The 22,981-nt window shown below is 55.1% G+C and overlaps 5 protein-coding genes across 5 annotated transcripts; 3 read left to right on the top strand and 2 right to left on the bottom strand.

The window, feature by feature from the left end:
- Window positions 1–273: 273 nt before the first annotated feature.
- N7487_010718 (aminotransferase class IV) lies at window positions 274–1,233 on the top strand (the record flags this gene model as incomplete). Its single annotated transcript, XM_056878448.1, has 1 exon — window positions 274–1,233. One exon carries the CDS (start codon window positions 274–276, stop codon window positions 1,231–1,233), a length of 960 nt encoding a protein of 319 aa, XP_056723767.1.
- Window positions 1,234–3,339: 2,106 nt separating this feature from the next.
- N7487_010719 (cytochrome P450) lies at window positions 3,340–4,984 on the top strand (the record flags this gene model as incomplete). Its single annotated transcript, XM_056878449.1, has 2 exons — window positions 3,340–3,738; window positions 3,809–4,984. The coding sequence occupies 2 exons, from the start codon at window positions 3,340–3,342 to the stop codon at window positions 4,982–4,984; spliced, it is 1,575 nt and encodes a 524-aa protein (XP_056723768.1).
- A 590-nt stretch (window positions 4,985–5,574) lies between these two features.
- Window positions 5,575–7,275, bottom strand: N7487_010720 (uncharacterized protein; the record flags this gene model as incomplete). The annotated part of the gene is made up of 3 exons (XM_056878450.1): window positions 5,575–5,700; window positions 5,776–6,547; window positions 6,608–7,275. 3 exons carry the CDS (start codon window positions 7,273–7,275, stop codon window positions 5,575–5,577), a joined length of 1,566 nt encoding a protein of 521 aa, XP_056723769.1.
- A 1,242-nt stretch (window positions 7,276–8,517) lies between these two features.
- Window positions 8,518–9,125, top strand: N7487_010721 (uncharacterized protein; the record flags this gene model as incomplete). Its single annotated transcript, XM_056878451.1, has 2 exons — window positions 8,518–8,571; window positions 8,637–9,125. 2 exons carry the CDS (start codon window positions 8,518–8,520, stop codon window positions 9,123–9,125), a joined length of 543 nt encoding a protein of 180 aa, XP_056723770.1.
- An 899-nt stretch (window positions 9,126–10,024) lies between these two features.
- Window positions 10,025–21,961, bottom strand: N7487_010722 (uncharacterized protein; the record flags this gene model as incomplete). Its single annotated transcript, XM_056878452.1, has 3 exons — window positions 10,025–12,954; window positions 13,032–21,260; window positions 21,331–21,961. The coding sequence occupies 3 exons, from the start codon at window positions 21,959–21,961 to the stop codon at window positions 10,025–10,027; spliced, it is 11,790 nt and encodes a 3,929-aa protein (XP_056723771.1).
- Between the last annotated feature and the right edge of the window lie 1,020 nt (window positions 21,962–22,981).

Consider the following 22,981-nt stretch of genomic DNA (forward strand, 5'->3'; position numbering starts at 1 on the left):
GGATCCCCGCATCGGCGCTTGGGTAAACCTGGCCAACCTTAGAATGTCACTTGCCCTATCGGGTCTTATATCACCATATCAGAAATTTCTCTTTGTGGTCATGATGTCTCGCATACAGAAGCTCTCGCACACAGAGACATTTAAAAGTACTTATATTTACCTAAGTATCTATCTTTGCTCACAATCTTACTCTCACTCTCACTCTCATCATCAAAAGATTATCCTAATTAAACCTCCCAAACCCCCAAGCCCCTTCCAAAAAGAACAGTCATCATGGCTACAATGGAAAAGATCTTTGCCGCCTATCAGGAGCGTCAGAAAGTCCTTGCAGCAAACACCCACCCTTTCGCAAAAGGTGTCGCTTGGGTGGAGGGGGAATTTACTCCCCTCCATGAGGCCCGTATCCCGATCCTCGACCAAGGCTTTATGCACAGCGACTTGACATACGATGTTCCCTCCGTCTGGGATGGTCGCTTTTTCCGCCTCGATGACCACATCACCCGATTGGAAACCAGCTGCACTAAGCTACGCATGAAGCTCCCCCTTCCGCGCAATGAGGTGAAGCAGATTCTGGTCGATATGGTGTCAAAGAGTGGCATTCGTGACGCCTTCGTCGAAATCATTGTGACACGTGGGTTGAAGGGTGTTCGAGGCTCTCGCCCTGAGGATATCGTTAACCGGATCTACATGTTTATCCAACCCTATGTCTGGTGCATGGAACCAGAGGTGCAGCCCGTTGGTGGAAGTGCAATCATTGCACGAACCGTCCGTCGCGTCCCGCCTGGCTGCATCGACCCCACTGTCAAGAACCTACAATGGGGTGACCTGGTTCGCGGTCTCTTTGAGGCTTCTGACCGCGGTGCCGAATATCCCTTCCTGACCGACGGTGACACCAACCTCACCGAAGGCTCGGGCTTTAATATTGTTCTTGTGAAGGACAATGTCTTGTACACTCCAGCTCGTGGAGTGCTTGAGGGTGTTACACGCAAGAGTGTGATTGATGTCGCTCGAGCCAGCGGCTTTGAGATTAGGGTTGAGTTGGTACCTGTGCAAAAGGTTTATGATGCGGACGAGATTTTTATGTGTACCACTGCTGGAGGTATCATGCCCATCACCAGTCTTGATGGCAACCCGGTGAAGGATGGAAAGGTTGGGCCAGTTACCAAGAAGATATGGGATGGATACTGGGCTATTCACTATGATCCTACCTACAGCTTCGAGATTACCTATTAGAAAACTCCCATTCTGTTATTTTCACGATCCATGGTGCACCCTTTGGTTATTCGAGCCAATGTATACATAGATCACTGCGAGCCACAGTTCTCATGGTATTTCCAATGTCGTTCGTGAAAATAATTTTCCGCAGCAATCAAGATCAAAGCCAGAGTCACAGTCACAGTCCAACTGTAATTTATATGCATCCATCATTGCTGTTAGCCCTCCCTGCTCCTTGGCAAGCCTCTCAAACGTATCATAATCGACGCTGAGATTCTTCAAGGTTGAAGGTTACCCAGTGCATCGCATACCCATATTTATACCGTACACTTCAAGCGAGCTTCGGGAACCCTGGCTTGGTTATGTGGGTCTTTTGGATGAATACCTAGGCGCTTGCAATATACCCTCTTTCTTTCCTATCTTTCAGCAAAGTCGTATCATTCCCAAGATCCAACTTCCATTTTCTCAGTGATGGTAGAAAGTTTACTGAGAACTTACTTCAACGCAGGCCTTTGAATATGTTTACTACTTGGGTCAGTGGCAGGTCGACCGTTGGAAGCATCCATGGATGTTCTGCAAAAGCACACAATGCGACGATGGGTGCAGAATATCCCATCTGGCGTATCAGTCGAGTGCTCTCGAGACCAATGAGGATAAGCATCCGTATTGATTAGTATTTTCACGACAGTGCGAAAACAAGCTTCTTACTTGGATTTCCATAAAGATTAAATCAAACACATCTCCCTTCTCCATATTCGATTTGACAGTGTCATATGCATCCTAGCCATCCCTGACAATTTTCACATCATAAACCTTCTCCAGCACAAGCATTCTAGGATACAAGTCAGCATTTGGAATATCTCACGGAGAATTTCATCAGCGCGCACCTTCGAACTACTTCCGGATTGTTTCTCGTGCACTTGATTTTAAAAGATGATGGCCGGTTGCAATCGAATATTAGACAACTTATCCTATTTTAGACCATGTTGTGCTATTATTTATTGATTTTAAGAGAACCGTTGGCTTTCTAACGTGGAACTTGGTCTAAATTGCCGACTTGCTTTCTAATGCGATTGGAGGTATATGGTAGGGAGTAATAGAGAAGGCGCAAACTACCTGGTTTTAATTCATCGAATTCGAAATGATTGTTTTGAGATCACTCGCAAAGCTTTAAATCTATAATGCAAAACTCATCGATGTGGTCACCCATCCGTTAAGGTGCAGAAATAGCGTAACGAAGGTGATGATCTTCACGTATGTTGTACTCCGTAGGAGGGATATATATTTCCCGGTCGACAGCGTATATTTCTGTAACGCCCACCCAAAAGCGTGACAGAAATAATTCCTAAAATTACCAAAATTACGCCAGGTGACTAATCAGGCTTATCCATAATTTATGTCTATTTATGCATACTCATGGGGGTATTTTGGCCCCGCGGGTCCCAAACAAAAACTCCCAGGGGTAAACCTTCGAATGGACGTGTCGCAAGCACGCGTCCCAGCGGCGATCGTCGAGGAAACTCAATCAACAATCATTTGACAATCGGACTCAGCCAGTTCGTGTGGAAAAAGGCGGGAAATGCACGTGTTGAGAAAGTTCAAGTATAAGTAGCATCGTACGACGCGAGCGTGTTGGTGGCATGATTGACTGTCAAGCTGATGGATGGGGTCCGACTTACTGCAACGAGACTCATCAGTACGGAGCACTAGAAGACAAGAAACATGAAGGACAGGCAGCCTTGTTTGTGTCGGGCGCAAGGCGAAAAGTATGTGGGATCCAAGCGTCAGCTAGCAACGTTTTCCCAATTGGGTAACATTTGCCGGAATTCCACTCCGATCTGCCCTGGAAGGATCTAGCACACTACGGAGTACGGAGGAGATCCGTACAGAATAAGCACTGCTGACTACAGAGTACCGGGTGGAATATCGACGCCTGCGGGATTCACTAAGAATGGCCAAACTAAGTGACCATGAAGCATGAAAGGGGAAAAGGGGATATATCTATGGGCGCTGCTGTCGGAAGGGACTCGTTGACATTGGATGCTTGGATGACTGTTTGACACAGGCATACGTTCGTTCAGACCATAACCCCCCACCCTTCTAATCCCAAGTACTTCGACCACCATGGGACTTTCAACACTCCTCCTGATCCTCACCGGCCTTGCTTTGATCGTGCGCATCGTGAGTGAGAAATGGAGGCACAGTCAAAATGCCAAGCGCCTGGGCTGCAAGCCAGCGCCCATGGCACCGTCCAAGGACCCCCTCGCGATCGGCGATATTCTAGAGATCATCCAGGCGGACAAGAACAAGGTGGTGCCAGAGCTGCTCGAAAACCGCACCAACATCATGCGCGACAATGCCGGACGCTACGTTTCGACCTTCCGTCTCAAGAGAGGTCTGGGTGAGAACATCCTCACCTTTGACCCCGAGAACCTCCAGGCCATGTTGGCCAAGCAGTTCAAGGACTTTTCCGTTGGTGGCGAGAGACTGGGATGCATGGGCCCGTTGTTGGGCAAGGGAATCGTATGTTCGAATTTTTCCTCATGCTTTTGCGTTCATGTAGATCTGACCCAAGCTGACAATCAGTGTGCAGTTCATCAACGACGGCGCCGAGTGGTCGCACTCGCGTACGATGCTCCGGCCCCAATTTACCCGTGACCAGATCAGCGACCTGCGTCTCGAAGAGCACCACGTCCAAAACGCCATGCGCGCCATACCCGCCGCCGGAAGCAACGGCTGGACCGAGGTCAACATCCAGAGCATCTACTTCAGCCTGACCCTCGACTCCGCGACCGAGCTGCTCTTCGGCGAGAGCTGCTACTCCCAGCTGGCCGCCACGGGCGACGCCGAGGATCGTATGGCCAGTGGCGCCAAGGTGACCGACTTTGGCAAGAACTTTGACCGCGCCCAGTGGTACATGGCACAGCGCCTACGTCTGCCTCGTATGAAGTTCATGTACGACGGCAAGGAGTTCCGGAACTGCTGCCAGGAGGTCCACCGCTTCGTCGACGAGTGCGTCGCCAAGGCCCTGCACGACCACAAGAAGAAGACGCAGCCCGAGGAAGGCGCGTCGGAGCCTTACATCTTTGTCCATGCCATGGCCGAGACCACCAAGGACCCAATCGAGCTGCGCTCCCAGCTGCTCAACGTCCTGCTCGCCGGCCGCGATACCACCGCCGCGCTGCTGAGCTGGACCACCCTGCTGCTCTCCCGCCACCCAGAGGTCTTCCGCAAGCTGCGCGAGGCCATCATCGCCGACTTCGGCACCTACGAGGACCCCCAAAATATCACCTTTGCCACCCTCAAGGCCTGCACGTACCTGCAGCAGGTTATCAACGAGACGCTCCGCCTGTTCCCGCCCTTGCCCACCAACGCCCGCTACGCCACTAAGGACACCAGCCTGCCCCGTGGCGGTGGCCCCGACGGCCAGAGCCCCGTTTACATCAAAAAGGGCGGGGCCGTTCTGTACAACGTGCACATGTTGCACCGCCGCGAGGACGTCTGGGGCAAAGACGCGGGTGATTTTAAACCCGAACGCTGGGAGGCCCGCCGCTCCGGCTGGGAGTACCTCCCCTTCAACGGCGGGCCGCGCATCTGCATTGGCCAGCAGTTCGCCCTCACCGAGGCTGGCTACGTTCTCGTCCGTATGCTCCAGCGCTTTGACGGACTCGAGGACGTCCACGCCGACCAAAGGATTAGGTGGGGCTTGACCCTGGTGAGCGCTCCTGGGGACACGGTCACGGTGCGCCTCCACGAGGCTAACCGGTAAAAAAAGAGCCAGACTCTCTCTCCCTCTACCCCCCCTCTCTATCTTCGACAAGTATATGAAATTCCCCTTCCAGCTTTTAAACCCCTCACACTTTCTGTTAAAGTTTTGTTCTTGTTTCTTGGATTTGCTGCCAATTTGTAATAGTTGTTCAGTACAGAGTGTATGGCAGGTACTCTGGAATGGATAAATTATCTGGGCGCCTTGATCATCATTCCTAACAGCGTTGTCGTTGTCTGTGCTAATGATGCATTTGAAGGTACCTCTGTTTGTATATACTGAAAACCGCGTATATAGACCGAATGAAACCCCCGAGTGATAACACATACCACTCGATACCAATCTCAGTGTCCAGGTCTAGCACGGGCAATTAGAGTTGTCTTGAAACATCAAGAGCAGATAGAATATACCAGTAGAGGTCATGACCTTGATGTGGCATTAAGGCTCCAATTTTGTCTTATTTGGGTATTTGGTCTATCGCACAAGATCACCCAACATTCAGATTGATGCAAAGAAATCAGGAAATCCCACATAATATCCGCTATTCTACGTAAACTGCTAGAAAGACATGTGAACGTATAACGACTGAAAGTTTAATACGCTGGAGGTTGTATAGTCTCCGTCATGACGCTGTGACCGTATTCCTGTTCCAGCTTCGACGAAGCGGCAGCAAGAGTGGCCTCTGAAGGAAGATTGACAATCGTCAGATACAAAATATTCTGCAAAAGGCCATGGTCAGTCAATAAACAACACCAGCAAGCCAACAGGAAAGATGAGAAATGAGTTAGGCTTACGCTCTTGATGGATCTTTTACCACCTTCCAATGCCCTTCTCTTCTTGCGGAACTGCTCCAAACGAGGCTCATAGTCCTTCTCTAACCGCCTCAACTCCCGATCTGTCTCGGATTGGCTGCGTCGGTCGTTCAAGATGCGCTCCCTCCGGTCGTTGTACTCGTCAAGGACTCTCCTCTCCTCGCTATCAATTCTGCTGGCCTCCTTCTGCGCACGCTGCTCTGGGGTAGGACTCAACACGCCGCCGGAAAGCACACCGATGAGGCCTCCGTTGACAGCCGGATGATTGGGGTCAAGGTACCGGTTACTGAAGCCGCGACCAGCCGGCCCGCTCAGCACGTCGTTGCCGTTCTCGGCGGTGTACTTTGCGCGAGCACGACGGTCGAGGTAGTCGTTGAAGTTGTCAAAGGCCTTCTTGGCCTTGTCCTTCGTCGAAGTCTTACCTCCAGCGGGGGCGACACCACTGTTGGAACTTGGTGACTCAGGCGGAGAATTGGACAGGTACTTCTTGTGTTCGCGGTGGTTCTCTATGTAGACAAGCGGCGCGACGGCTGTAGGCAGACCGCCAGGTCCCTGCGACTCGCCGGAAACGTGGTTACGCATCCACGCACTGCCGCCGCCATTGCTTGAGCCATTGACAGCCAGTGAGGCAAGCTGCTTGAGACGGGTGGGATTCTTAGGCTCCTTGAGCTCAGGCACATGTTTCATAATCATGCAGAACAGACCGTGCGGTGCGAAAAGCTCGCGGTTGTACTTATCCATGACGTTGTTGGTCCTAAGAAAGGGGGGCTTATCAGCATGTGGCTTAAGAGGAGAGTCGTCTTGTTGCACTTACTTTCCTCTGACATAGCCCTTGTTGGCCGCCCAGGCGCCCGCTTGCACTGCCGCGGCGACGCCCATGACGATGACCTCGGGCGTGAAGCCCACACCAAGAGAGACGACTTGCACGCCGGCGAGGTACTTGTTGCCCTCCAAAGCCGTGTTAGCCTCATCGATGAAGCGCAGGAACGACCTTTGGTCGATGCCGCATGACTCCAGAGATGGCGCATAGGCGGCCATGAAGCCTCGCTCCTGAGACCCTGGACGCTGCTGCGGGATCACGATGGGCAGAGGCAGTGGCCCTCCCATAGTGGTCATCCCAGCTTGTGAGTCGTACCTGGGTTCTGAGGTGGGTTGCCCTCCAAACATGGGATTGGGACCTGGCTGAAGCTGTCCGTACGGTGTTTGTTCATTTTGAGACTGGCCATACTGGAGTTGACTATATTGGGGTTGCCCATATTGGGGTTGACCATACTGTGGCTGTTCGTAATGAGGTTGTTTTGTTGTGGGAGGTCCATACTGAGGCTGTCCCATGGGAGGGGCCCCGTACTGAGGACCTCCAGGTTGAGGGTGGGCGTACTGTACTTGATCGTATTGAGGCGGGTAGCTAGGCTTGTCGTATGGTGATTGTGAGTGCAGGCGGTCTTGCCCATGCATGGGCAGCTTCTCGGACTGTGTGTACATGATGCTGGAGCTGATCCCGTTTGCTGGAGAGTCGCGACACACCAGTCAGTACTCGGTTGACTCTAGCGTCAGATCGTAAAGGCGTCCCATAGTGCATCTGGGATTCTAGGCATGGCTTACAGTGGACCCCAATCCTAGTGGATACAGCTGGTGCTAGCGATACGAAGTGGGGAAGAAATAGGTTTAGTCTTGGGAGTTTGTGATTAGGGAAAGGTGGAAGGGCAAAGACGAAATAGAGACAAAAGAGATTTTGTTAATGATGGCCAAGAGAGGGAAAATGAGATGTAGGAAAGAAGATAAAAAGAAATGATTCGGATCGTGGATCCAAGATGGACAAGATGCTCTCACCCATAGTGAATCTGATGCCGAGAACCGAACATCTTGCATACCCTTTTGGGATAAGGTCGTGGGGTCTTTTTAGGCGGCAACAAACCAAGCACTGTGATCGACACCGACCCGCTTGCCAAGCTAGGGGATTTAGCCGCCTGTCATTGGTGGAGAGATAAGCTTCCTGGGCTTCCAAGGTACCTTTTTCTCAGGGGCATGTTTCATTGGTTAGCTATTTATCAGCTCCCCACATAGTGTATCCCGCATTACCGCCTTAAAAGGCTTGACCTGGAGCCAAAGTGGTAAAGTGGTGGTAAAGTGGAAAAGTCGTGGAAAAGACCCTGGTCTCCCCCTCCTGTTTGAGTTAGCAGAGTGCAAGTGGCTCTTTGAAAACTGTTGCCTACGGAGTACTCCGTACCTGTTGTTTCTTTGTCCTTTTTCCCAGTTTCATTGTGGCAGCGGGCATTGCTCCTAATTGAGGCAATTCTTGGCACTGCGGCTTGGACGTGACACAGACACATGCATCCACTATTACCGCATACTTGCAGCCACGCCGCCCTACCATTTTGGCAAATTCTCTTGGTGTCTGTCGACCCCCAACAACATGGGGCCGGCTTTCCATGCCCGACACGGCAAACGGGGATTCATTACGCCAGTGGTGTTTGGCATTGGCTGACTGACGCCCACTAGCAAGTGGGATGTGTCGTACCAAGTGCCGACGGAACAAGTCGTGTCATGCATGAACAACGAAATGTATATGAGTAACGTGTTGGAAGCTTCAGAAAGCCAGAGAGAAGACAAGACATTCCATCAATCAATCAACTCAACTCACACTCATCAAACCACCAAAGTTTGATTCTATCTTCACCAGCCATACCTAACAATATACCGCAAGACCACCCACACATCGACACAATGGCTGCTCCCGCTTCCAAGACCGTCCAGGACCTTAACGGCTCTTGGGCTGTGGTAAGAGACACCAAATCCTCCCACGTCTGTGTCACACAAGTCCTATATGCTAACCATACCTACAGAACGAAAGCCTGTCCGAGTCCGCTGCAGAGATCCTCAAGGTCCAGGGCGTTAACTGGCTGACCCGCAAGGTCATTGCTATGGCCAACGTCACTCTCACTATTGACCAGCGCAAGGACGAGAACGGCAACACCCTGCTCGACATTGAGAACAAGCCCAGCGGTGGCCTCCCCGCCACCCAGGAGAAGCGTGTTCTCAACTGGCAGCCCGTCGAGCTTAACCACGGCCTCTTCGGCAACATTCGCGGTCGCTCCCGCATCTGCAAGCTCGCCGACCTCGAAGACGACTACCTCCGCCAGGGTTGGGAGGACGGCACCGAAGAGGTCATGCACTTCAAGACCGAGCACCTCGACTCCAAGGGCGTCGTCACCCAGCAGGTCGCCGGCTTCATTGTCCTCAACGGCACTCGCTACCACGCCAGGCGGGTCCTGGTCACCAAGGACGACGGCGAGAGGCTTGAGGCCAAGCTCGTTTATGACTACCAATCTTAGATATAGAAACCCGGTGTGTACGTATTGGCGATTGTACGACAGGGTGGCTACATCAAAGGGGACAGTAAACCAGCCTTGAGGCGATGTACATAGATCTTTTCATTTGTCTTGACGATACCGTTGTTACATAAATTTACGAAGCAATCTGTGCTTTCTTGAGTCCCTTACCAGATTCACTGGGAAGCACGTTGAAATACATGTCTCTGCGTGTTTTCTATCTGTCAAAAGTAGCGCATATCTTTCAGTGATCACAAGTTGCTAGGCAATGGACAGCTCAGAACATATGAGACTGGCAAGGCGTTTGTACATGTCCCGCAAAATAAATGAATCAAGACCTCTAAGGTGAAGCGTTTCCGACCACTGGAAACCTCAAATGGTTCCTGTGCAATATAAAAATCGCGTACTGTAGTAGCCAATTCATAGTGGCTTGACTTTGCCAGAAAAAGACGAGATACATTTACACCCACTCTTATCTAAGAGCAGCTTTCATTACTTGCAAAAAAAGGCAGAATTGAAATGACGAACGATGTTCACCATGGTGAAGACGTTACTATAGTGAAACTAGAGACAATTTATTGGAATAGACGTTTAAAGTCTTTGCCGTCACGCAGCCAGCGGAATGGACAAATGTGAAACAATAGATTATATGATTCGATATCTCCAGCTTCTCAGCTCATATTAAACGCATTGCGCTTCAAAGCAAAGTAAAACTTATAAAATATTATATCTTAAGGTATCACTGCAGAAGAGAGGAAAAGTTTTGTACCAAGTCTTTTATAACGCTGAAGCAAAAGCTAACGTAAACATAAGGATTTCAAGCATAGGAAAAAAAGGTTCAGGGAGAGTGATGAGTGAAGCTATATACAAGAACAAACACGCCAGATAGAATGGTCAACACTCTACCGCGATAGCGTAGCGAGGCCCTTGCCCTCGGCATCCTGCAGGACCATGTTCATGGTGCTGAACTGGTAGCGGAAGCCAGCGATCTTGGCCTTGCCGACCCAGACGTGAGCCGGGATCTTGGGCCGATCGCTCTGGGCGTACTCGGGCAGCGAGCCCAGCCTCTCGACAACCTTGGCAATGTCCATGCGGACGGAGCTCAGGTGCGAGTACTGCTTGACATTTCCGCTGGAGAGCTCGTTGTCAGTCGAGGCCAGGGCTGTGAAGGCGTGGCCGACAATGTCGCGAGACAGACGGTCAACGGGGATCAGGTCGTAGTGACCACCCCAGGTGGTCGAGTTTGGCAGCTCGGTCATCTTGGCGGCAACATCGACGAACTCCTGGAGGATCTGGTCGAGCTCCTCGCCCTGGGCCTCACGACCCTCGGGCACGGGCAGTTGGCGGTGGATGTGGACGGGGAGGTGCAGCTGATTGGCGTACTTCTCGAGGAAGCGTTCACTTGCCCACTTGGAGGCGACGTAGCCCTGGGAGCCGTCGGAAGCAGGCTTGATGGTGGCGGCCTCAGTGCCAGAGAGGAAGTGGAAAGGCACGACACGGCGGTAGTCGCGTAGGGAAGCGGCAGACATGAGAGCGAGCTCCTTAGTGGACTGGACGTTGATGGCCTGGACTTGGTCATAGGTGCTGAAGAAGGACCGGTTGGCGCCGCTGTGGATGATCATGTCGGCCTGCTGAGCGAGAGCGGCAAACTCGGTCTCGGACAGGCCGAGGCGAGGAGCGTTCAGATCACCCTCGTGTACGGAGATCTTGGACGAGGAAGTGACGACGGCGTTGAACTTCTGGCGGTGGGGCAGCTCGTCAGAGAGGGGACGATGGGCAATGCAGTGGACACGGCCGATCTTGGAGTCCTTGATGAGGCGCTCTAAGATGTGACGACCAATGAAACCAGAGGCACCGGTGAGGATGACAGTCAGGGGTTGGGCGTTCTTGTGGGTGGTAATGGAGGAGGCGTCAGCGGGAGATATCTGGAGCATGTCATCAGGGAGGGCAGTCTCGAGGTCCCAGTTGATGCCAGAGTTGGCCAAGAGCTTATCTAGCAGGGCACCTAAATCAGAGAGTTTGCTAGACTCGATGATCTGGAAGAGAGGAACGACTATGCCAAAAGCCTCGCGGATGCGAGACTGGACGCGGACGGTAAGCAAAGAGTTACCTCCGAGCTGGAAGAAATCGTTGTTCGAGTCGATGACCACGCCATCCATAACGGACTGGGGAAGGATCTCCTGCCACAGATCCCAAATGGCTTTCTCGGTGTCGGTGACCTCGGTAGAGATCTCGGCATTGTCGACCTGGGATTGGACAGGGATGGTCGCAATAGCCAGCCTGTTAACCTTTCCGTGGGAGTTCAGGGGGATGCCGTCAAGGGCAATGAGCATGTTGGGCTTCATATACTGGGGCAGGGGCACCTTTTTCAGAAGCTGGGCGAGGTAAGTCTTCTGCTGGTCGGTCAGGTAGCCATCAGCAAACTCAACGAAGCCGACCAGGTAGCTCTCCTGACCCTCGCCGCGCACGTTGGCAACAACGCGAGACAGGACGCCGTTGGAGGCGCGGACAATGGTGGCCTCGATGTCCTCAAGCTCGATACGGAAACCGCGAAGCTTGATCTGAGTGTCGCCAGTGATGCGGCCCAGGACAACGAGGGTGCCGTCGGTCATGAGGTAACCCTTATCGCCGGTGCGGTAGGCGCGGTTCCAGCCCTTAGCAACGTGAGCAGAGGAGGCGTTCTTGTCCTCGATGAACTTCTCGTTGGTTAGGTCGGTGCGCTTGTAGTAGCCGACGGCGGTACCGGCACCACCAATGAGGATTTCGCCCTGGACTCCGGTGGGAACAACATTAAGCTGCTTGTCCACAATGTAGAAGGAGTAGTTGGGAAGAGCAGGACCGGCAGGGATGAGAGTAGAGTCGGCAGGGTAGGCAATGGGCTGACGAGTGCACCAGACGCTGTTCTCGGCAGGACCATAACAGTTTTGGATCCTGAGGTTGGGCAGGTTGAGGGTTGCAAAGGAGTCACGCAGGGTGGCATTCCAGCCCTCTCCACCAACGTTGGCGCGGCGCCAGCTCGTGGCCTTGGACAGGGTGGGAGCAGCGTAGTTGATCCAGTTGGAATACTCGGACGGGGTGGCCATGGTGTAGGTGATCTGGTTGTTGGCGATGAGCTCAGCCATGGCCTGGGGGTCGGAGCGCTGGGCCTGGGAAGCGACGTAGAGCTTGCCACCGTTGACGAGAGAGGTGAAGATCTGGTCAAGAGAGATGTCGAAGCTGTAGGCGCTCTGCTGAACGGCGTTAGGGCGGCCCAGGTTCCAGCTCAGGCTGTCACCCTCGAAGAGGTTGAGCAAACTCAGGTGGCGGACCTCGATACCCTTGGGGACACCGGTGGAACCACTGCTGGAGACGATTATGGCAGACGAATCACCCTTGGACAGGTTGGGACGGCGAGTGGGAGAGCCGTTCGCCTCACGGACCTGGTCAACATTGATGGTGCTGGCGCTGGCGGGGAGAGCGAGCTGGGCGACATCGGCGGCAGTGGAGCTGTCACAGAGCACGGCGCTGGGCTCGACAACACCGCAAGTGGCTGCCAGACGGGGCAAGCCGTTCCGGGGGTCAAGAGGTACGTAGACGGCACCGCTGCGCCAGATGGCGAGCAAGGAGCAGATCCACATGGCCGAGGGCTGCTGGAAAACACCGACCTTATCACCGGGTTGGATGCCAACCTGGAGGAGCTCCTCGGAGATCTGGTCGACTGTGCGGTCCATGGCTTTGTAGGTCATCGAGTCCCCGAGACCGTCGCGCAGGGCAATATCGTTGGGGAACTGGGCAGAGACTTGGTCAACCTTGAGGGACAGGGTCTCGGGCCACTGGCTGTCAAACTGGGGGCCTACACAGATGAATGACAATACAGTTAATCTGGGTTCAATAGTAGCAAGAGTATGGGACAGTTCATCTGATACTTACCACGTCCAGCCTTAATGGCAGCCGTGACATGCTCATCCCGGTAGAGGGGAGCGGAGGCGATGGAGGTGACGGGACCCTTAGCACACTGGTGCAGCAGGTGCATGTAGCTGTCCATCATGGCTTGCGTGTGGTGGCCGTTATACAGCGACTTCTGCGTCTGCCACTTGATGGTGATGTCCGAGGCGGCGTCGTCAGTGACGTCGAGAACGACGTCGTAGGCGGTAGCACCGAAGTTACTCTCACCCTCGGTCTGGGACTCGAGCATGGGAGGCGTTTTCAGGGCGAGCTGACGGTAGTCCAGGAAAACCTGGAACATGGGGCTGTGGGAGGAGGAGCGAGGCACCTCCAGCTCCTGCAGCAGCAGGTCAAAGGGCAGGGCGGAGTGGTTGAGGGCAGAGTATGAGGTCTGCTTGGCAGCGTTGAGGAGCGTGGAGAAGGTCTCCTTGCCCGTGAGGCCGCCGAAACGGAGAGGGATCAGGTTCAGCAGGAAACCGACGGTGGCTAGAGTTTTGATGTCCTTGCGGTTGGCATCGGCGATACCAATGCACAGGTCGTCAACCTCGAGCCAGCGGGTGAGGAAGAGGCGGAACGTGGCAAGGAAGAAGTGGAACGTGGTGCAGCGATTCTGGCGGCAGAGGATGCGGATCTTCTGCGCAATCGCCGAGTCGAGCACCAGCTCGACCTCCTCGTGCTCGTACTTGGTCTGCGGGAGACGGGGACCGACGCCAGGGAAAGGGAAGAGAGGCAGAGGGTCGGGCAGCGTGGTGTACTTATTCTTCCAGAATACAATGTCGTCCTGCAGGCGACCGCTCTCAATGTCCTTGCGCTGTTGGATAGCCAGATCGGTAAACTGAGAGGCAATCTGAGGCACGGGCTTGCCCTGGTAGAACATGTCCATGTCGCGGATCATGAGGTTGAAGGAGAAGCCGTCAATGGCAATGTGGTGGACGGCAAAGATGAGGTGGTGCTCGCGGGGGCCGACAGTCAGCAGCTGCATACGAATGACCTCACCGTTCTCGATGTCGAAATTGTACTTGGACACGTCCTTGTGGGCCTTCTCGGCCTCACTCTCGTGGGCAATCTTGCTGACTTCGAGCCGGAGCTTGGAGTCGGCCATGACACCCATCATGGGCTCGCCCTCCTCGTCGACGTAGTAGGCAGTGCGCAGGGCCTCGTGACGGGCACCGACCTTGCGGACAGCCTCCTGAACACGAGCCACGTCAACCTGACCAGTCAGGCGCGTGCGGACAATGATGTTGAAGCAGCTGGCATCTTCGAGGTACTGGCGGAGGAAGCAGAAGCGAGAGCAGCCGTGGGTCATCTTCTCGACGCGGACAAAGTCGGGACGAACGACAGCCGGCGCAGCAGCGGCAGCGTCAGTCTCGACCTTCTCGTCGGCGGTAGGCTTCCCAGTGACAGAGCCCTCATCAAGGTCGGTGGTGGCAGGGCTGTCATCATCAGAAAAGATAGGCTCATCGTCAGAGGGAGCAGCGCTGGCAGCCTCAGCAGGTGTTTCGGTATCGACCTCGGGCTCCTCCACGGCAGCGGCGGCGCCGCCCAAGTTGGGGGCAATGGACGTTGATAGGTTGGCAACAGTGTCCTCAACCAGATCAGCAAGAGTGGCACCACCCAAAATCTTGATGATGGGAATGTCGTGATCAAACTCGCTACTGAACCAAGAGCGCATGTCGACGGCGACGAGAGAGTCGACACCCATCTCGACAATGGCAACATCGGACAGGACGCTCTCCGAGGGCGGCAGGTCGAGCTTCTTGTGAAGCATGGCCTGTAGGGCCGTCAGGATGATATTGAATGCGTCCTTGTCGGTGGCAGCCTCCTGCAGCTGGGCCTTTGTAGACAGGGCACCCTCAGCGCCCTTGTTGCCACCCTCGCGAGCGCTCTTGTCAATGACGTAGTGGCTGAACTTGGGGTCCTCCCACCACTTGGGCGGGTTCTTGTCGGTCTTGGGGTTGACGAACTTGAGACCAGCAGAGACCTCGGGGTCGCGGCCGGAGTCGGGAGGACCGGCCATGACCGCCTCGGCAAAGAAGTACTTGTAGTCGAGCTCGGACATGATACCGTAGCCCATGATGTCCAAACGGTTGAGAATGTTGTGGTCGGTACGGGTGATGTAGCCAATACCGTTGATACCACCCAGGTTCATGACACTGGCGCACTGGCCGCGCTGGCGACGCTGGTGGGCCAGGCTGACCATGAAACCATTGCCGGCAGCGTAAGAGGTCTGACCAATGTTGCCAGTGATATACACCAGTGAGGAGAAGAGGATGAAAAAGTCGAGATCGACGTTAGCAAACAGTTCGTCCAGATAGACGGTACCATCGATCTTGGGGCCCAAAGCCTCATTCATGGTGGTCGCATTGGACTCCATGAAGAGACCATCACGCATAATTAGGGCCGCGTTGGCCACACCCGCGATCGGGGGCTGGGTCGTGCAGATCTCCTTGTACACGCCCTGCAAGCTCTCGCGACTGGTGATGTTAAGCGGGTACGCCTTGACCGAGGCGCCAAAGTTGGTCTCGACCTTGTCCAGCCAGCGCTGGTCGATATTGGGGCGACGGGAGGACAGGGCAAAGTGCCTGGCACCGCGCTCCATCATGAACTCGCAGGTGGACAAACCCAAGCTACCAGTCATACCAACAAGGAAGTAGGTGCGGTCAGATCGGAACCGCACCTCGTCCATGGCGAGGGTTAAGTTGGCAAGGAAAGGAGTAGGGTCAGTCCAGTCTATGGTGGTCAGGGGCTCACCTAGAGTCTGGTTAGTGGCAAGCTGCTGCACAAAGGTATTGGCAACCTGGCCAAAGGCAACCGACGAGGCCTCAGAGACAGCCTTGTCATGGGCGTCCTTAAGGGCCTTGGCGAGTTCACCCTGGGTCGTATCCGAGTAGAGGACGGACTGCGAAGGGAGGTAATCTGAGAGAGTGCGGCAGCGAGCGCGGAACGGCAGCTGGGCTTTAAGGCGGTTCACAACCTCGCTACCTTCGCTAGCGGGAGAGAAGTTGACGAACAGGCTCGTGTTAGCCTGTACTAGCCTGCTCAGGTCACGACCGGGCGTGTAAGCGTGGACGTATTGCCAGTAACCAGTGGTCTCCTTGCTGGTGGTCGTGAAGACGACCTGGGCGCCTGTCTTGCGGGCCTTCTCGCGGAGAAGCTCGGCCACGACGACGGGCGCCTCGTGGAAGACGAGTCTATCGCGGGAAGTGGACTTCTCTAGGAGAGCCGAGGCAAGTAGCGTGGCACCGATAGAAACGAGCAGGGTGCGACGCTCATTGGCAGCGACATTTACGACCAGGAGGCGGGACTCGGGAACGGTGAGAAGAGACTGGTGCTGGTCAGTCAGCGCGAGGACAGTCTCGCTAGTCTCCTTGTTGGTGCCGATGCTGAGGTAGAAGTAGCCGAGATCGCCAACCTTGAAGGCGGTGGACAGGGACTTCTCGACCTTGACGGAGACCTTGGCCTCCTCGACACCAATCGGAGCCTGGGGGTTAAGGCGGAACTGCTGGAGCATCTTATCGGCAGTGATGGCGACCACGCGGTCAGTGGTGGAGACATCAGCCACAACACGACGACGCAAGACGTTGTAGTGGTCATTGAGCTCGGCCTCGGAGTCGTAGCGAGTAATGTGGAGCTTGTCGTCGAGAAGCATCAGCTCGCGCTCCGAGGTCCACAAAGCGCTGTAAGCGGGGATCTTGTCCTTCCAACCGTCAGCAATGTGCAGGCGCAGCAGCTGCTCGGCCAGAACGGTGGCGTGCTGGTCGATCTTGACCTTGCCCTCGATGTTAAACATCTGGCAGTGAAGGTGAGGAATCTCGATCAACAAGCAGCGGACGACACCCTTCATGACGTTGGCATAAGGGTTGTCGCCGTTGGCACCGCGCGTGGCCCAGACAATATAACGTGAGCGGAAGAACAGAGTCTGCAGGGCCTTGTACTTCTGGTCAGTCAGATCTTGGAAGAAGGGCTCGTCGAGCTCAGTGAGCGAAAGCACAAGAGGCCTAGATGCCAGCATGGATGACTTGAGCTCATGCATGCTCTGAATGGACGTGATGTTGCCGCAGTACTGGGCGAGGGCGTTCTTGATGTTGTGGATCATGCGAGAGGTCTGGAAGCGGCGACCACCGATGAGGAGAATCTGGTCAATGGTTGTCTTGTTACCGGCAGTCAGAGGAGCACGGATGGCGTTGATTTGAGCGTCGACGGCCTGAGAGACGAAGACGCTGAAGGGGCTGATGGAGTCCGGAGTGACAGAGTCGATGCCGGAAAAGCCAGCATCCTGAAGCAGAGCATCGTATTCAGACAGCTCGGGAACCTCAGTCTGCGACGCCAAGCTGGCCACGGTCAGGCGGACGTGGGCAGCACTGGCGTTGGTGATCTGCTGGACAAAGAGGAAACCACCAGGTCTGGTAAGCCAACGCAGCTTCTGGAGGGTCTGAGCATGGTCCTGCACATTGTGGAGGCCGGCGGGGGCAATAATAAGATCAAAGCTGGCGGCAGAGAAGCCCTGCTCCTCGAGGTCCTGGTCCAAGTCGAGGGTCTGGGTGAAGAGGTCATCACCGTGCTCCTTGTGAAGGGCCTCGAAGTGCTCATCAGTCGAGTCAGTGACGGTGTAGGCGGAGCACAAAGCACCGAGAGTCTCCAGAAGAGGCTTGGTAGCGGCACCGTTGCCGGCGCTGAGCTCCATAATGCGCATGTGAGGGTAGCGGCGGGAGATCTGGTGAACAAGCGAGATCAAAGAGCTACGAGCCTCAGCAGCACCGAACGCCGAGGCATAGAACTTGTTCAGCAAGCCGGACTCGCCCGAGCCAAGGGCCTTGAGGACAGCAAGGTCGCCAGCGGAAGCCTCATCAACATTGGCGTTAGATCTGTCATTCTGCTCAGCGGAGGCGTCAGTGCCAGCAACCTTAAGGACACCCTGGGCCCAGGTACGCAGATGCGCATGCTCGGAGTTCCCAGGGGCAACCATCTTCCGGAGCTCCTGGTGCGCGAGACGGTCGAGAAGCTGGTGCTCCTGCTCCTGATCGGTGGTGATTGAGACAGGCTTGGCCACGGCCTCAGCGTCAGGAGTGCTAAGCCAGCGGCTAGTGTGGCCAAACATGTGGCGGTCGTCCTTGGCTGTAGGGGGAGCCACGGGGCTGACCTGCATTCCCTCAACCTGGCACAGGGAGTGGTCGCTGTGGACAGGGAAGATGTCAACACTCCCGGAGAAGGTACCATCATCAGCGCGGTTGGAGGTAGCCGAGAAGCGAACCTTCTCGTCAAGGCCGCCTTTCATCGGACAGATGACAGGGTTGATGACGACGCGGCGGATAGTGGTGGGAATGTGCAGAGCCCACAGTGCGCCGTCTCCGGGATAGCTAATCGCGGCAAAGATAGCCTGGAAGGCAACGTCAAGAGTGGACGGGTGCAGCAAGAACTCGTCCATGGGGCCGCTCTGGCTGGCAGTAGAGGTGATGATCTCACCCTGAGCCAGGTCACAGCATCGGCTCATGGAGGTGATACCCTTGAAGAGGTCGGCGTAGTTGTAGCCGATGGAGGCGAGATAGGCGTAAAACTCCTCACAATTGACGTCCAGCATGCCGAGGCCAGCCTCCTTGGGGTACTCGACCAGGGCCGAGGAAGAGGGAGTGCCGAGGCTCATGATGAGCTTACCGCTGGCGATAGAGGTGAAGACATCAGAGCCCTTCTGCAGACAGGCATCGCAAGCAAAGTTGGCAGTGACAGTAGAGGTGTCTGCACCCGTTTGGACAGAAGTGACATTGGACAGAGTGAAGAGGGTCTCGATACCCTTGTCCTCGTTGACAGCCAGGGCACGGTGGATCTGGGAGTTCTGCAGCTCAATGGCGTGGATGGCCTGGTCACGGCCGACGATGCGAGCAGCCTCAACAGCCATCAAGAGGAAACCAGCGGCAGGGAACAAGGTCTGGCCCTGGATGCTGTGGCCAGAGAGCCAGGGGATCTCCTTGGAGCTGATGTAGTTGCGCCAGCGGTACTCGCGCTCATTGATGGAGTCGGTGCGTGTACCGAGCAGGACATGAGCGGGGTCGTGACGAAGGCGGTTGACGCGCGACTTGCGAGCCTCGTACCAGAACAGACGGTCGCGGTTCCAGGGGTAGCTGGGAAGCTCCTGGAGAATGGTAGGAATGCTCGAGGAGAACACCTGCGAGTAAGCCTTCCAGTCGGCGGAGCTGCGGCCAAACTGGGCCCACAGGTAACCAAGGGTAGAGGCCACGGCATTGACATCGTTCTGGCCACGCGTAAAGGTGCCGGTGTAAGGCAGCGCAGCCTTGACCACTTCCTCGATAACGTTGGAGGCAGGGCCCTTGAGGGCGGCGTGGGGACCGACTTCAATGACCTGGGTGGGCTGAGGTACGGTATTGGTGAGAGCAGACTTAAGGGACGTAGCAAACAGAACAATGTTGACCATGTTGTCGACCCAGTAAGTGTGCTTGAGCTCCTCGCAAGGCTCCATCAGCTTGCCGTCGTACACAGACGAGTACCACTTGGTCTCACCAGAGGGCTTGAGGATCTGAACCTTGCAGTTGTTAAGAGCCTCATAGTACTTGGCGGAGCAGGGGATCATGTGGTGCGAGTGGTACGCGGTGTCAACCTTGAGCTGACGGTTGAAGACGCGCTCGTCGTCCAAGACCTCCTTGACCTCCTCAATGGCATCAAGGTCACCGGAGAGGGTGACGCTGGCGTCGGAGTTGTATGCGGCGACGGAGACGCGACCCTCAAAAGCGGGGAGCTCGACAAGCTCGCGAGCATCCTCAAGAGTAGTACCAACAGCCAACATACCACCCTTCTGGCCGTCAGGACCCTTCGCCATGAAGGCGTAGCGACCACGGTAGAACGCAATGCGAATGGCATCAGTGGCGCTGAAGAATCCGGCGGCATACGCGGCACCAATCTCACCACTGGAGTGGCCGACGACAACGTCGAAAGTGATGCCGGCCAGCTTGAGCACCTCGACCAGGACGACCTGAACGGCCGTGCACAGCGGCTGGGATAGCTCACCCTCAGCAATGCGAGACTGGGCCGGGTCAGCCATCAGCTGCTCCATGATAGACCAGGACGGGCGGTCAGAGGCAGGGAGCTCGGCGAGGGACTGCTCAAGCTTGCCAATGATGTCCTGGGCGAGCTTGGAGGCGCGGATCAGCTCACGACCCATGGTCGCCCACTGAGCGCCCTGACCGGTGAAGACACCGAGTAGGTGCTTCTTGGCTGAAGTACCGCGGACGATGCTGGCCGAGTTGCCAGACTCCTGCTCCTCAACAGCGTTCTGTAGCTTGGGCAAGATCTCCTCGATCGACTGGCCAGTAATGTGGCTGCGGTACGCAAAGGTGGAACGGCGGTCGTGCAGGGTGAAGGCCAGACTGGTGAGGTCGGCATCGGGGTTCTCAGTCAGGTACTCTAGGTACTTGGCCATGAGGTTGGTGAGAGACTTCTCTGAGGTGGCAGAAAAGGTGAGGGGCAAGGCGATAGCAGCCTTGGCTGCAGGCTCAGCCGGCACGGGAGAGATATCGGGCTCGTACGCTTCAATGATGGCGTGAGCGTTGGTGCCACCGAAACCAAAGGAGTTGATGGAGGCACGGCGAACGGCGCCGGCGGGCAGTGCGGGCCAGTCCTGCGCAGTCTTGGCGATTTGCAGCTTCCCGTAGTACGGGACAATCTCTGGGTTGAGGGTCTTGAGATGCAAGTTTGGCGGGATGGTCTTGTTCTGGATGGCAAGGGAGGCCTTCATGACACCGGCGATACCGGCGGTACCCTCGGTGTGGCCGATGATGGTTTTGATGGAGCCAACCCACAGACTCTCGTCAGTAGCCTGACCCTCGGGGAAGAAGGCGTGGTAGATGGCCTTGGACTCGACGCCGTCACCAGCCTTGGTACCAGTGCCGTGAGCCTCAAAGTACTGAGGACGGTCCTCGGGCTTGCTCAGGTCCAAGCCGGCACGACGGTAGGTGTCGCGAATCAGCTTGGTCTGAGCCTCATGGCTGGGCATGGTGATACCGGGAGTGTGACCGTCCTGGTTGCAGCCCGTCTCGCGAATGATGCACTCAATGTGGTCACCGTCCCTGATTGCGTCGGACAGACGCTTCATGATAACAGCGGCGATACCCTCACCACGGGCGTAACCGTCGGCATTAGCATCCCACATCTGGGACTTGCCCGTGGGGGAAAGCATGTTAAGGTTCGACTCGGCGATGAACATGTCTTTGGTCCGAAGATTAGCAAAGTTTCTCAAAGGCTTTGGTGGCAAGATGGATCGTTAGGAGGCACATACTCGGGCTGAAAATCAAGTTGGCACCGGCGGCCACGGCGACGTTGGAGTTTCCGCTGCGCAGAACCTGAACCGCCTGATGGATAGCGACCAGGGACGACGAGCAGGCCGTGTCAATGGTCATCGACGGACCCCGCCAGTCGAAGGTGAAAGAGACACGGTTGGACAGAATGCTACGGGCCGTGCCGGTGGCAGCGTAGGTGGGAACCGCCTCCTGGTCGACGTAGCAAATGTTGCCGTAGTCGTCACACATGACACCGACGTAGACGGCCGTATCTGAGCCACGCAGGTCCTCGAGCACCAGGCCAGCGGATTCGACGGCTTCGTATACCGTCTCGAGGACTGTGCGCTGCTGGGGGTCGATGGAATCGGCCTCACCAGGGGGGATGTTGAAGAACTGAGCATCGAAGTAGCAGGGGTCTTCGGACAGAAGGTAGGCCTCACGGACGTTGCTGGCGCCGTGGTAGTGACCATTTTGGTGATAGAAGCTCGAGGCCGCGAAACGGTCGATGGGCCGGGCCACCTCACGCGGCTCCTTGAGCAGTTCCCATAGCTTGGAAGGGGATGTGGCATCCCCAGGGAATCGACAGGCGTTGCCAACAATGGCAATGGGCTCGTTTTGTGAAGGAGACATTTTGACGGTGATGAAAAATAAGGGTATAAGTGGGAGTGTGTATGTATATTGCTTGACTTGTCTGGTAGATGGAATAGAATAGAATCCAAGATGTTCAAGTAGCTAGACTCGACTCAAAAAGGCACGAAGAGACTTGGTACGACTTGTTGCACAACAGATCAAAAAGACTTGGTAAGATGTTGGTAGGCCTGGTGAGACTTGGTACAGATATTAGACCAGACAATGCTGAATGAAGGGGAAAGGGCTGAAGCCGCAAAGCGCTGACGATTAAGATCCACGAGGTGAGATGCCATGATGGATATATAGGTTTTATGTTTAGACCTGACCGCTTCAGATCAGGTCTCCATTGAGGGAGCCCATGCTCTCGCCGTGACACATTCCAGCTTACCTCACGAGCTCACCTTGGATGTCCGCGGATGAATCCTTGGCGTTTCCGTGACCCCTTTGATTGTGGAGGTGGTATCCCAATGAAGCAAGAACGACCTCAGGAACTAGCACTGGCGAGGTGATACAATGGATTGTATCCACAGATCGAATATCCCGGTATACCTCTGCGCCCCATAGGTACATGTATTCAGCTAAACAGGTAATGTACTAGTCCTAATTTGTGATTGTCAATATTGTCATATTTTTATTTTTCATTTTTCCATATCTTCTCTTTTAGAACTTCCTAATCCGTTCAATGTCGAGCGACCCGCAGTATAATTGCAATTCGGCGATGGAGAGGAATCCACGAGGCAACCTAAGGCTGCATTAGTCTGATCAGATTGTCCAGCTGCACCATTTACCTTTAGGGCTGCGAGCTCGGACGTTGACCGATAGGACACGGGCAAACGGGCGAACGGGCAAAAGGCGAATAGCGTCGGGATTTTAACCGAGATATGTGGGGCCCACCCCTGCTCCGCCGTACATACACAAGCCTTGCCGAGCCACCCCGCCAGTCTCGATGTACGATTAAGCATCGTGGGTAGATCCGAACCGTGCCTCTGCCAAGAACAGGGTATTGGATGCTCGGCACCA

This window comes from Penicillium crustosum, assembly GCF_028827405.1.
Source record: "Penicillium crustosum strain IBT 35664 chromosome Unknown utg000005l_segment0_segment0, whole genome shotgun sequence".
NCBI lineage: Eukaryota > Fungi > Ascomycota > Eurotiomycetes > Eurotiales > Aspergillaceae > Penicillium > Penicillium crustosum.